Source organism: Sinocyclocheilus grahami, unplaced genomic scaffold (genome assembly GCF_001515645.1).
Source record: "Sinocyclocheilus grahami isolate Dianchi unplaced genomic scaffold, SAMN03320097.WGS_v1.1 scaffold31.1, whole genome shotgun sequence".
Classification (NCBI taxonomy): domain Eukaryota; kingdom Metazoa; phylum Chordata; class Actinopteri; order Cypriniformes; family Cyprinidae; genus Sinocyclocheilus; species Sinocyclocheilus grahami.
Window position 1 is genome coordinate 1,683,035 of NW_015505210.1, and position 13,044 is coordinate 1,696,078.

The 13,044-nt window shown below is 38.2% G+C and overlaps 1 protein-coding gene across 2 annotated transcripts in view; it reads left to right on the forward strand.

Annotated features, from left to right (window-relative positions):
• Positions 1-12,667, forward strand: part of hsd17b12a (hydroxysteroid (17-beta) dehydrogenase 12a) — a 17,216-nt gene extending 4,549 nt beyond the window's left edge. For both annotated transcript variants that reach the window (XM_016260366.1, XM_016260374.1), the window contains exons 2-11: positions 5,176-5,222; positions 6,050-6,125; positions 8,719-8,826; positions 9,175-9,239; positions 9,329-9,373; positions 9,699-9,733; positions 10,209-10,290; positions 10,674-10,739; positions 11,341-11,490; positions 11,560-12,667. In XM_016260366.1, coding sequence (XP_016115852.1) covers positions 5,176-5,222; positions 6,050-6,125; positions 8,719-8,826; positions 9,175-9,239; positions 9,329-9,373; positions 9,699-9,733; positions 10,209-10,290; positions 10,674-10,739; positions 11,341-11,490; positions 11,560-11,667 — 782 coding nt within the window. In that variant the 3' untranslated portion in view covers positions 11,668-12,667. The remainder of the gene's footprint in view (positions 1-5,175; positions 5,223-6,049; positions 6,126-8,718; positions 8,827-9,174; positions 9,240-9,328; positions 9,374-9,698; positions 9,734-10,208; positions 10,291-10,673; positions 10,740-11,340; positions 11,491-11,559) is intronic.
• Positions 12,668-13,044: the final 377 nt, after the last annotated feature.

Below are 13,044 nucleotides of genomic sequence, written 5' to 3' on the forward strand. Positions count from 1 at the left end.
CCCCCCCCCCCCCCCCCCCCCTCTCTCTCTCTCTCTCTCTCTCTCTCTCTGTGTGTGTGTCTGTCTATGCTTATCTCCATCCTCCATCTCTTGCTCATCCCCTCAGTCTCCATCATTAAGAACCCCCCTCCCGAATTCTGTTTGTTCGCCCTCTGCGAGGCCCCACCCTCCCTTTTCACTTCTCTGTCACGACTCGGCTCCATTTATTTATTTATTTCCTAGAAAAGGAAATCTTCCATCTGGCGTTTAACGTTACACTTACAAGTCACGTCCCATTCCGACCTGCTATCGTGCGCGGCGTGTAGCATATTAAATCTCTTTGGCCAAAATTATAGTTTGGTTTCAACCAGAGAAGGCACTATTTGCACTCATTTTAACTGTTTAGATTGCATTTTCCTGTTTTATTTATTTATTTTGATTTTGCAATGTGCTAATATCAAGCACAGTGTGCTCCATGCAAAAAAAAAAAACGTGAAAGGCCTCTAGTATGCTTAATTGCATCTCTTTGACCAAAAATTAAATTTAACCAAAAATTCTAGGGATGCACCGATATGAAAATTTTGGCCGATACCGATAACCGGTATTCTTTATTTTTGAAAGCCGATAACCGATATGTTGGCCGATAAATCTATATCCAAATTGTTATATACTTTTTGAGAGCCTGATTACAAAAAAGGTCTCATCATTAAAAGCCACATCCCAAACACTTCAACATAAGCAGCCTAGTTTGAACGGTGTACGTTTTAAAAATATTTTTACTCTCCCATTACCAAATTTAGTCATAAAAAAGTCTTACAAATAAATAAAATAATGCAAACAAGTCACTGGACATCATTACACATGTAAAGAATCAAAATGAATGCGCCATAGATCAATAAAACGGAATAGCCTCTGCACGGACAATAATTAAATGATTTTAATTACTAAACCATATTGTTGATGAAAATAATAAGAGAAAAATACAAGTGGTTGTTGTTATTAATAATATATCAATGATTTTGAAAAAGTAACAAATTAATACCACTGTTTTAAATAGCAGCCATTGAGCTGCAGCTCAAGCTGAAGCTGAAGAGCTGAATGAACACGGTAAACTGAAGCGTTTTGCTGGCAGCTTATTTAACTCAAGGAAATGCATCCTGAGATTAATATTAATACAACATAAACATAATATTACAACTTATATATGAAATGACAAATGACGCAGTTATTGCATGCTATAGTCAGAATGTGTGATCCTGTTGTGGATGCGCTCTTCCCATAACAACGCGCTGAAACACGGCAACTAAACCCAAAGAATTCACAACGTTTTATTATAATAATGTTCTCATTAGAATGTTATATACACAACATTCCCAATCATAGTTATTAATGTTGTGCACTGCTGTTTGAGCTGCGTGCGCTGAGCTAAAGACGATCACCGGTAAACTGAAGCGCTCTTTTAACTTAACCAAACGCATTCTATATGAGATAAATCAGATATACATCAAATAAACACAATATTACAATGTACAATTGCACAAAAGGCTGCAAACGAACAGCGCGCATCTGAAGTGTCTCTGAAGGAAATAATGCATTATTTATCGGCTTTAAGATATCGGCCAAATTTTCTTATCAGGCCGATACCGATAACAGAAAAAATGAGCATTTATCGGCCGATACCGATATGGTGGCCGATATATCGTGCATCCCTAACCATTTCCATTCTTTATTTCGTTTTTCCAATGTGCAAATATCAAGCACAATAAGAGACTTGCTCTCTGAACAATGAGAATTTGATCTCATTGGCTAATATTTAAATTCCGTCTCTACCAAAAAAAAAGCACTATTTGCACATTTGAACCGTTTAGATCATGTTTTAGTTTTCTTTTTACAATGCGCTGATATTAAGCACAATATAGGCTACGTGCCTTGAATAAAAATGTGAACTATCTCTAGTGTCCTGAATAAGACACTCTTCTCATACAGTACTTTTACCTCAGTCGTCCGTGACAGGTGTTACTTTTGCACAAATTTAACGGCAGTGCGTTTTCTCGCTAGGAGGGAAAAAAAGCATCTACCTACGCTTCGGCGTCCACAAATATACCAGCTCTGTTTAGATGTTCAGAATTATTTCTGCCCTTTTCTTTTCTAATTAATTTTTTTGCAAGAAGGAGATGGTTGCGAGGAGATCTATTGATTTTTCACCTCTTTTATTTTATATTTTTGGCACGCATGTGACTTTTTGCTGCTATTTCTGATATTGCACCCACTCACCCCCAGTTTTTTTTTCTTCTTCAATCCACCTTTATCGAGTATAGATGCTATTTTGGGTGCTGACTGCTCTGGTGTGTAGTTTCTCCTGCTGGCCATGTGACTGGCTTGTGCTATTTAAAGCATGATGCTGCTTTGGGGGAAGTGGGCGGAGGTGTTAGTGTTCTGCAGTGCTACAGAGCCAAGAACGGGAACGGTTCATTCATGGAGGGAGAGAGAGAGTGATGCGACAGATTGCATACAGTAGCGGTCTGAATGTGGACAGCTGAATCAACCCCCTTTTTAATTACGCTACACTGGCCTCCGATGCTTTTTTTGAGTCCGTAAGCACGGTTTTCCTTCACGATTGTCCTCCTCTGCAAGCATAAAATCCCTGTTCCATAAGAACCGGTCAGCTTTTTTTCCCCCCCAAGGCTCTACAATGAGCTGGGTTGCTGGGGGATGCAGAGAGAGAGAGAGAGAGAGAGAGAGAGAGATTGAGGGTGAGCGGGCAGCATCTTGTTGGTATTCAAGTGCTGCGGCTGTTCCAGACGAGGCAGCTATTTTTACTCACTCGGCTGCTTTTTTTAGCGCTGGAATATTGAGTCTGAGGAGGGCCAGTGCACCTGTGTGGCTCCGTATTTCTGAACGTACTGTTCGTGAACGTACCACAGCACGACTGCTCGTGCCATTTCGCTTGCAAAGGGTGCTTTTCTGGGCTTATTTTTATACATTTGTTTTTAAGCTTGCTAATTATGTTCATGCTAACAAAATACTCATGCTCACAGAAGTGTCAAGCATCAGTGGCTTTCATAATATAGCCGCTTGCATGCATTTTCATGGTTTGTCACAGATTAAAGCGTTTCTGTGGGATAGTCTTGGGTTTTGACAGGCGGCGGTGCGTTTATGAACGGTCTCGTCCCCCGAATGCTCCTCGGATATCTAAGTAATCTAGATGTTGATTAGTCTTGGATTTTGTGTCAAGTTTTGATGGTTGTTGATTTATAACTGGATCGATGGCCCCAGCCAAATGTGAGACGCCTGCCACCTTTTGTGAAATGCAACCCCATGCGTGACTAATTGTCTCATTTTTGGTGACCTTTGCTTTTTAAATGCTCCTTTGTTAGAGGAATGTTTCTAAGAATACTTTTAAGAGCAGAATTTGCGGTTGTGTTCTTACATTTGGATTTGTGACTAAATTTGTATGTTTTTCTCGAACTAAGGAAGTACAGTGTTTTTGATGTCCATAATATGAGTTTTGTTCTTCCGCCATATCCTCACAAGCTCTTTGCTGTTATTCAGGGCATAGTTCACCCAAAAATGAGTATTGACATTTACTCGCCCTCATGTTGTTCAGAACCTGAATTAATTACTTCTATGAATCACAAAAGATAATATTTTGAAGAATGTTGACAACCAGGTCAGCTATTTCTTTAATGTAGTTTGTTCCATTGAGACAAACCAGGATGCGCTTCATTCTTTGGATGAATTGGAAAAGGAGCTGGTGAATCACTTTGTCTTTTGTTCGTTGTCTCTTTCCATCCAGTGCTCTCACAACCGTTGTCGTGCTCTCTCACTTTCTACCCACATCTGACTTTGCGCAGTCTCCCATTACCCCCTCCACCCCCCCTTCTCCCTCTGGTTTCTATTTTTAGCAGCACCCAGGATCCCTCCTCACCCCTCCTGCATGTGCTGTCGTGCTCTACAGACGTCATATCTCCCCCACAGCCCTGTTCTTGCGAATGACCACTGCCCATGCCACACTTTGATCAGCTATGATCACACATTGTGTCTTAATGCTCGCCTTTTCTGTTCCTGTGCCTGTTTGTAAAACAAGAGCATCATGGGACATTCAGATGGACCTCTGAGTGTTGTAGTGTTTGAGTTCATTAGCAATATTTTGTAGTCCATATCTGGTCCGACTACAGGCTGTTTTTAGGTCAAAGTGAAGTACTATTGAAGTAAAAATAAAAATTCTTGTTAATGGAAAATTCATTATAAAATCAATTAATAAATTCAGACTTCTGGGCGGAATTTATGGTTTAAACGATCATTTTAACTATTCCATTTTAACGAATAGTCATAAATGTGAAGGGTGTCATTCTGTGCCGCTAGCATCACTAAATGGAATGACAAAAATTACGGTTTTCAAACATCTGATAGCCACGCCCTCAACTAACATCATTGGTTGAGCCAGTGTTGTTGGTCAGAATTGTTAAATGCAAAAAAAATTTTTTTTTAAATGCCTTAGTCACAGTGTTTACACTTTTTGAAGAAAACATCCTAGAAATGGCTAGTTTTCTAAAAGCCAATGTGTCTGTTGCCATGTTGAGGTTGTCGTGATTCTCAAACAACAAATGCTTTCAAAATGCCACGTAAAGGAAATGTTTACCTTTTTTTTGAGGACATCAACCTAGAAATGGCATGTTTATTGTTGCCCTCACTTATTAGGCTAAGCGTATTTCAACCAAAAAATTGTACACTGTAGTTTTAAGAAAGATCCTGTGCGTTGTGTGAAATAAGGCTGAAGTAAATTATTAAGATTGCACTCGTCTGCCATTGGTTGAACTGATAGCTCTGCCTTAGGCCCATTACTTGAGCCAGTGTTACCATGTTGAGCTGGTTCAAAACAAGTTTTGAAAATGTCAGTGCTACACATTTCAGGGAAATCAACCTACAAATTGCTACTTGGAACAGTTTTTATGTAGTATTTTAACATTAATTAAAATGACACCCTTCAATTTTATCGTCCCTTAGATGGCAGTTTAGCAGGTGTAGGATTGTTTTGATTTGAACCTGGTCTATCCGAGTACCTCTTTGCCTGAAATTAGCTTTTTGACAAGTTTATTTTTATTATTATTTTTTTTCTGTGTGTATGTGTGAGAAAAATTAGTAATTAAGCTGCCGCAAACACTGATCCAGTCTCTTTCTTTCTCCTTTTTCCAGTTGTGACGGGAGCCACGGATGGGATTGGGAAATCCTATGCGGAGGAGGTAAGGGTTTCTCTTCTTATTTATCTCTTCGCTCCACGGAAAGCACAGTGACTCATCACAAGACAGAGGTTTCACTCTGAGGCCATGAGAAGGAGGGTGACTAGTTGACTGCTGGTAGAAAAAGACCTGTTACCTCACATAACTCGTACAGTTAAAGGCCGTTCTTTCATATCACTGCTCACTCGCAAAGTTAACATTCAGCTTCATCTTTAGCTTTTTCAGTTAAAAGTGAGTAATCCACAATTGTGAAAAAATAATTACTGTTTTCAAACAGGTTTCCCCCTCAGACACTCCCCTCATTTGTTATTGGTCAAACAAATAGCCCCGCCCCTAAACACACACTATTGATTGAGGCACTGTTGCTATGCTGGTCAGAATTCAGAAAACGTTTTGAAAATGGCACAATGTTTACACTTTTCAGTGAAATCAACTAACTTCTAGCTTGATTCTAGTTGTTTTTACATATTAACCTTAGGCGAGACTATCTTCACAAAAATTAAAGACTTAAGGCTGCAAATATCAAGTTTTGTCGTAGCTCATTGTCTGTCAAATATTATATTCTAATATTTCCACCACTCTCATACAGTTGAAATCAAGTTAATCCACATTTAGTTTTAGAATTGAGGAAAAAATTTGTCAAATGTTCCATTTTAAATTCTAATAGTAACTCAAGTATGGTTTTTACCATGAAAATAGCCAAAGAAGGTGACATGAACTACTTTTAGGAGATGTTTTCATGGCAATTATCAACACAAATGCTTTGTATTGTTTGTTTCTCTTTGTCATAAATAAGGTGATTCAAACTATCTTCTCTCTCTCTCTCTCAGCTTGCTCGACGAGGATTCTCTATGATGCTCATCAGCCGTTCACAGGAGAAGCTTGACGACGTGGCAAAGTCTCTCGGTCAGTGTTCGGCCATCTGTGTGTTAGCAAACCGCAGTGCTCATCTCTGTGAATGACAGACAGTCCTCCTGATGTTAATGAAATGGGATTTATTTTTAGCCCTGGCCTGAGAGGCAGAGTGGGGGCCTTGGTTCACTGACTGGGCAGAGAGCTGATGCAGGCTGGCAGGAGTGCAGTCAAAGGTCAACAGAGAGCTCCAGGAGTCATGCACGAAACTTCTCAGAATAGGGCCGAAACACTGTTTGCCTTTCCTGTTCCAGTAAATGTGAATTCTTTAGATGCTAGATAATTGCTCCAATGATGTATGTGTAACATGAAGGTTCTTCAGTCTGTGCCTTCAGTCGGTCACTGGTCCCATAAGTGCTGTATGGCCAAACATCCACCGTTAGACCAATAAGACGTGTGAAGGATCACAACCACTATGACTCGTTTACTGTACAATCACATTAGTCACAACTGCCACGATCATTCATTTGAGGCATCATTGAGGGGTTTCAGTTTGAAAGCAGTTTCTGCTTCATCCCTTTATGTGCTATGAATACATATCTTAAATATAATATAATTAACGTGTATTGTATTTGGTGTTATTGAGTGGAAGTACTATTTATATACTATTATATTATGTACTAATATTTTGAATTACCGTATTGGCCCGAATATAAGACGACCCCCCTTTTTCCAGATGTACCTTTTGGAAAAAGGCTTTTTAAAAACCAAATCTATTTTTTTCTCAGCAAAACACATTTTGTCTTCAATTATTTTCGTATTGAATATTTTTCCTATTTTCATTTTTGTTTTGAAAGTATGTTAAAGACTGGTAAAATGTACCAACAATCACATTTAAAAAATATACACTTTTTGATACCATTAAAAAAAACAGGTAGCCCATCTGAATTAGGACATTTAGGCTATCTATCTAATAGTAGCCTACCAAAATCTTATTAACAGTAGAAGTAGAGTTGGTCCCATCAGGCTAACGTGACAGTCACGACTCATGCAGCTGTAAGGTCTTCTTTCTCTTTTGTTTTTACTCGCGATCTTTACAACACGCATTATATTACATTACATTAGTATTTCATGGCACACTCGTTTTATGCATGTTTGGCGCCACCTATTGTTGTGGGTGTATTATTGACATGTCAAAGTCTAGACCAGGGATCCACAAATCTTGACCACGAGATCCACTTTCCTGCAGAGTTTAGCTCTAACCCTAATCAAACACACCAGAGCATGCTAATCAATGTCTTTGGGATCATTAGAAAATCACAGGTAGGTGAATTTGATTAGGGTTGGAGCTAAACTCTGCAGCGCATTGGCCCTCCAGGGCAAGATTTGAGGAACCCTGGTCTAGACCCTGAATATAAGACGACCGTGTTTTTTCAGATGTATTTCCAAGAAAAAACATCGTCTTATATTCGGGACAATACGGTAGCTTTGTTTTTTTTTTAAGTTTTCGTAATTTTATGTGCTTTTTGGTATTCTTATTTTTCTACTTTTTAATCTATTTTATTTCAGCTTTATTTTAACTACTGCAAATGATTTAATATTTTAGTTGACGGTCACAACTGTGATTTTATATTTTATATGAAGTAATAATAATAACAGTAATAATAATAATTATTATTATTTCCTCCCCTTCCTTTGAAGTTAAGGTGTTTTTGACTGACTTTAAAAAAAAAAAAAAAAAAAAAAAATTTTTATGCATTTCATTTTGGTGTGAATGAAGTGTGACAGGCCATGATATTGTGAATGGGAGTTTTCTTGTACTTATTTGGCCTCAGTGTGTGCACTGAATAATTAAATAACAATACAGAGTTTCTTAACTCGCCAATGGTCAGCTCTTGAAAGCCCCCATTCCACTCAAACCCACATGAAGCTTATGATTCCTGACAGTGTATGCAAACAGTTGTTTTTATTAGTATAAAATGTTATTATAATCAACTTTAAAGCTGTCTTAAATGCAGGCGCTTAACTGTTGAGGTTGGAGAGGGGGGGGGGGAGAATCCCAGTCTGCCAGTACCACAGTTGTGCTGGCAACACAGAATGGGTGGGAGGGGGAGGTTATGGCTAGTCACGAACCAGAATGTAATTTGCCAAATCTGGTTCTCAAACCTCACATTTGCATCGATCATCTTCCATTTGGGGTGTTAGAAGTCACAGAGAGCAGTATCCCACAAGCCCCCTGGACAAAAAAAAAAATAATAATTCTTGCAGCGAGACCTGAGAGGAATTTTCCTCTCATAACTCATTGGAACAGTGTTTAGACAAATGAGCCTTTGGACAATAAATTCTAATTGCTGCAGGCACCTCAAACAAGCAGAGAAGGGAGGGGAGATGTAGGAAGTTCCTCTGACAGCCTTTCTTTGGTACACAGCGCCTCCTGCTGGCCAGAAATCTGTGTTTTGGTGCAATGGGCAAAGTCCCAGAGAAGTTATTTTTAGAACAGTAGCAATAGCAGGGATGCCTGCTCTTGGACAGAGTTCTCCAATGCCAATATTAGGTCTGCAGCTGGAACGATGACCGTTTCAGTAGTATTCAGGGGGGTTTGCATTGTTTCTTTGCATTAAGCGTTTTTTATGTCTCTTAATTACAGAAAGCGCATATAATGTGGAAACAAAAACCATCGCAGTGGACTACGGTCAGGCTGATATATATCCTAAAATCGAAAAGGGTCTCGCTGGACTGGAGATTGGAGTCCTTGGTAAGTTTCTTTTACTTTGGGCCTTTGTTACATCTTGAAAGCAACCCAAAACTCAAATTTGTCGGAAAGCGGACATGCACACAACTTCCGATCTCGATTCCCTTTCCGTGTTGCTTTTAAACCTCTTTTATTTGGCCTCATCTTCTCAGAGAGGTGGTGGTGTTTTTTTGTTTTGTTCACCTGAAATTGTAATCGAGTTTTTTTCTGTGTAGTTTAGAGCTCACGTCTCATTCCTGATGCCTTATCGCCACCTAGTGGTGATTTTTTTAAGAACATGCATATTTCAGATACCCATCTCAATCATATTCAACCACATCTGATTGTCTATTTTTGTCTCTTGATTCATAGTGAACAATGTGGGTATCTCGTATTCATACCCTGAATTCTTCCTCCACATCCCTGATTTGGAAAATGTGAGTAAATTCTTTGTTTGAGAAGGAAGGTTTAATTATTAGTAGCCATTATCGTTAAGAAATATTCGCCTTTTAATTTGTTTTCGCAGTTCATCACCACCATGATAAATGTCAACATCACCTCAGTGTGCCAAGTAAGTAGACACAAACAACATATTGGGCTGTTGAAGGGTTTCGGAATTCTTAATTTTGAAAATTCAAATAAAAAAATGTAGAAGTACTGCAACTGCTTTGATGTACTCCTCCTACTGTTGTACCTGTTCTCTCTCACTGTGTTTTGCTGATCTCCACCAACGCTCCCCGTGTTCACCACCCACGCATTCTCTCTCTCTCTCTCTCTCCCTCACTCTCTTTCTTTCTAATGCAGGAGTGATATATTAGTGTTTCAGATTTTTAATGTTGTCAAGTCATTTGTGAGCATGCGAGAACTCGTTTTTGTGTCCCGTTTTCTCTCTCCAGATGACTCGTCTGGTGCTGCCCAGAATGGAGGCAAGGTAAGTCCTGGTGTTTGATATAAAAACATCCTTCCAGCATCTTACTGGAATTTCTAAAACAGCCGCTGTCACTAAAAAGGAATTCAGTGCAGCTTTTAAAACCAGTTTTTCCTCCTGAGTGTTGCTCCCCTCCTGTTCCCCCCACTCTTTGTGTGAAATTGAAAAACAACAATGCACTGATCCCATTGGCTACTGCTGAGTCACGTGCAACTCTGGGGCCAATAATGGAGCTGGGCAAAGTTTGTACAAATAGGTCCATCCCTCTGCACTCCCCAGCACTCTACTGCAGCTGCAGGGGTACTGCATGAGAAAGCTGGTGCCATGGCAACACACATGGCGACCATCATTAGATGTGTGTTGAAATGAAGTACAGTGGGTGACGGCGGCTTTCAGGTTTCCACAGCTGGAAATATACCCTATTTGATGTAAATGTCAAACGTGATTATTTGAAATAAAGTTTGCTTTTTCATTGCAGAGCTAAGGGTGTCATCCTCAATATCTCCTCTGCCAGTGGCATGTTCCCCGTCCCAATGCTGACCATCTACTCCTCCACCAAGGCGAGTGTCTTCACAACATTCTTCAGAGATATCAGTGGTCATAATTGTTTCAGAAAACTTTTTAAAGTTGTTTATATTAAACAATCTAAAGTTAAGTTGGTCATACCGTTGTTTTAAAATTGTATAAATGTAATTTTTATTTATTTGTTCCAGTCCACATTGGATATTTATTTATTTTTAATTTAAAGCGATTACTTAAACAGAATAAAAAATAAATTTATTTACTAAATTTATTTATTAGTATAAATTTACTAACACAGTACTTTATACTGTGCACTATAATGTTGTGATGCATTAATTCACTGGTTGCATTTTGAAATCAATTGGTTTTAGTTTGCTTTTATTTTTTAAGGTTTTGATTTTTACTTGTCATCTTTCTATAGGCTTTTGTGGACTTCTTCTCACGTGGCCTTCAAGCAGAGTACAAGTGCAAAGGGATCATCATCCAGGTAAGAGAACCAGCATTAAAATAGAAATGATTGTGTGTGATGGGTCAGTAATGTTTTATTTTTATTATTATTATTATTTTATTTACTTTTTTTTTTTGTTGTTGCTAGGATCCATTAAATTTATCAACAGTGACAGTAAAGAAATGTATATTATTAAAATAATGTTTAATGTTCTTTTGGACTTTTTCTATTTATCAAAGAACCCTGAATAAAATGTATGACTGTTATCAGCAAAAAATATTAAGCAGCACAACTGTTTTCAACACATTAATAATAATAAAATGTTTCTTGAGCACCAAATAAGGATATTAGAAGGATTTCTGAAGGATCATGTGACAGTGACTATAACTATTTACCAAATATAAAAATTTTTACTGAATTGTTTATTAATTAAATGCAGCCTTGGTGAGTGTAAGAGACTTCTTTCAAAACCATTAAAAATAGTAACAAGAACTGTATTAATTCATTAATAAAATTTATGTTTTTTTTCTTATTGACTCTTAAGGTTTTTGTTTAGATCTATCAGATGAGAATTATAAAGATTCAGCCAGCCTAAAGTGCCTTTTTAGTGAATTACATCAAATCTTTCTGTCTCTACCAGAGTGTGCTGCCTTTCTTTGTGGCTACCAAGATGACGAAGATCAGGAAGCCCACCCTGGACAAGCCCACCCCTGAACGCTACGTAGCTGCTGAACTGACCACTGTGGGACTGCAAGACCAGACCAACGGCTATTTCCCTCACGCCGTCATGGTATGTCTCATCCAGCAGTGTTTTACACATTCATTGACCATGGTGTCACCCTAAACTTGTGTCCCACAGGGCTGGGTGACCACTGTTGTGGCCCCCATCAAGCTGGTCCTCTGCCTGGGTCTGCGCATGAACAAGGCCCAGCGCGGCGGATACCTCAGGAGGAGAAAGTTGCGATAGGTTGAAGATACTGTGTGACGGAAACCAAACTGGATGCGATATTTTACAGAACATGTGCTGAGATTTGAGATTCACTGGAGTCATTTTGAATCTCACATCTTTGAAGTGCTTCCTCTTACGTAATATTTTTTTTGTGTGTGTTAAATGTTGTGTGTGTTTGTTCTCTTTGGATAAATATCTGGACATGCTCACGTTCCACAATGACTCATTATTATTATTATTATTATTATTATTGACTGGTTGCCAGAAATGGAGACCAGTCTTCTTTGTAGGGTGAAAGAAGTGTCGGGAGGGTTTTGTGGCCACTGCTGTTGTAAGCAGAGGGTTATTTATATGGGGATGGTGTTTTATATTTATTTAATTACTAATTATGCATTTTCTTTTTATCTGGTACTATCTGTTTGCACTCTTGTTAACTGCCAATAACTAGTTTGCATTTGTGCCTTAGACCTTCTGATGAGTGATAAATGGGTGCTGGCCTTTCTTATCATTAATTTAACATTATTTACAAATCTATGGTGAATATTTTTTGAATCTTGTACTGTATCAATATAAAACCAAAGGTCTGATTTAAGTTCATTTTTGTACATTGGCCTTTCCAGGCTGTAAGTTTACGTGTCAGATTTGGTTTATTTAAAACCTGTGCCTTTTTATAGAATATAAAACTAGCTCACGTTTATTAAAAGGAGATCTAATGCACGTTTACATGATTTTCTCCACTGAAGACTTAAAGGTGTGGTGGAATGTCACCCGTTTGTCTTGAGTTTCATCCAGAGGTGGATTTGAGGAATACCTCCATAGCTTGGATCTCTGTATGATTATTTATGGACCAGTGCCAGTCAAGTTAAAACATCCAGGTGGTTAAACCGCATTAGTCGCCCCTGGTTTAAAACTTGAATGTTTTCATTCCAGACGTGTTGAAGAGTGGAACAAAATGTGCTGCTTTACAGATACGTGACAATCTGAAATCTTGTTTGTTAATAAAAAATATTTCTGTATTGATTTTTGTATTTGTCTTTTTTAATAAATTTTATGATGCTGCTTACGGTTTTGTGTCTTTTGTTTGATTTAGATTGTAAATGTTACAAAGAGATGATTAAAATGTCTGGGCTTAATTCAACACTGGTTGAGGGGTTCTGATACTTTTTGTACTCCAAGAAATGATGTGCAACAGATTTGCAGTAATCTATGATGATAATACAATTATACAATAAAGCTTCAAAGTTTAAAGCTTTGCCGAGTGTTATAAAGTCATCTTATAAAAACTTAATCTAGCTTTTTGGTCTAGAGTAGAAATGATCTGTCATTGTGTAAATCGCAAAGCTGATGTAATCATTGTAAAATTACACGCCTGAATCTAGGTGTTTATTTTGTTAT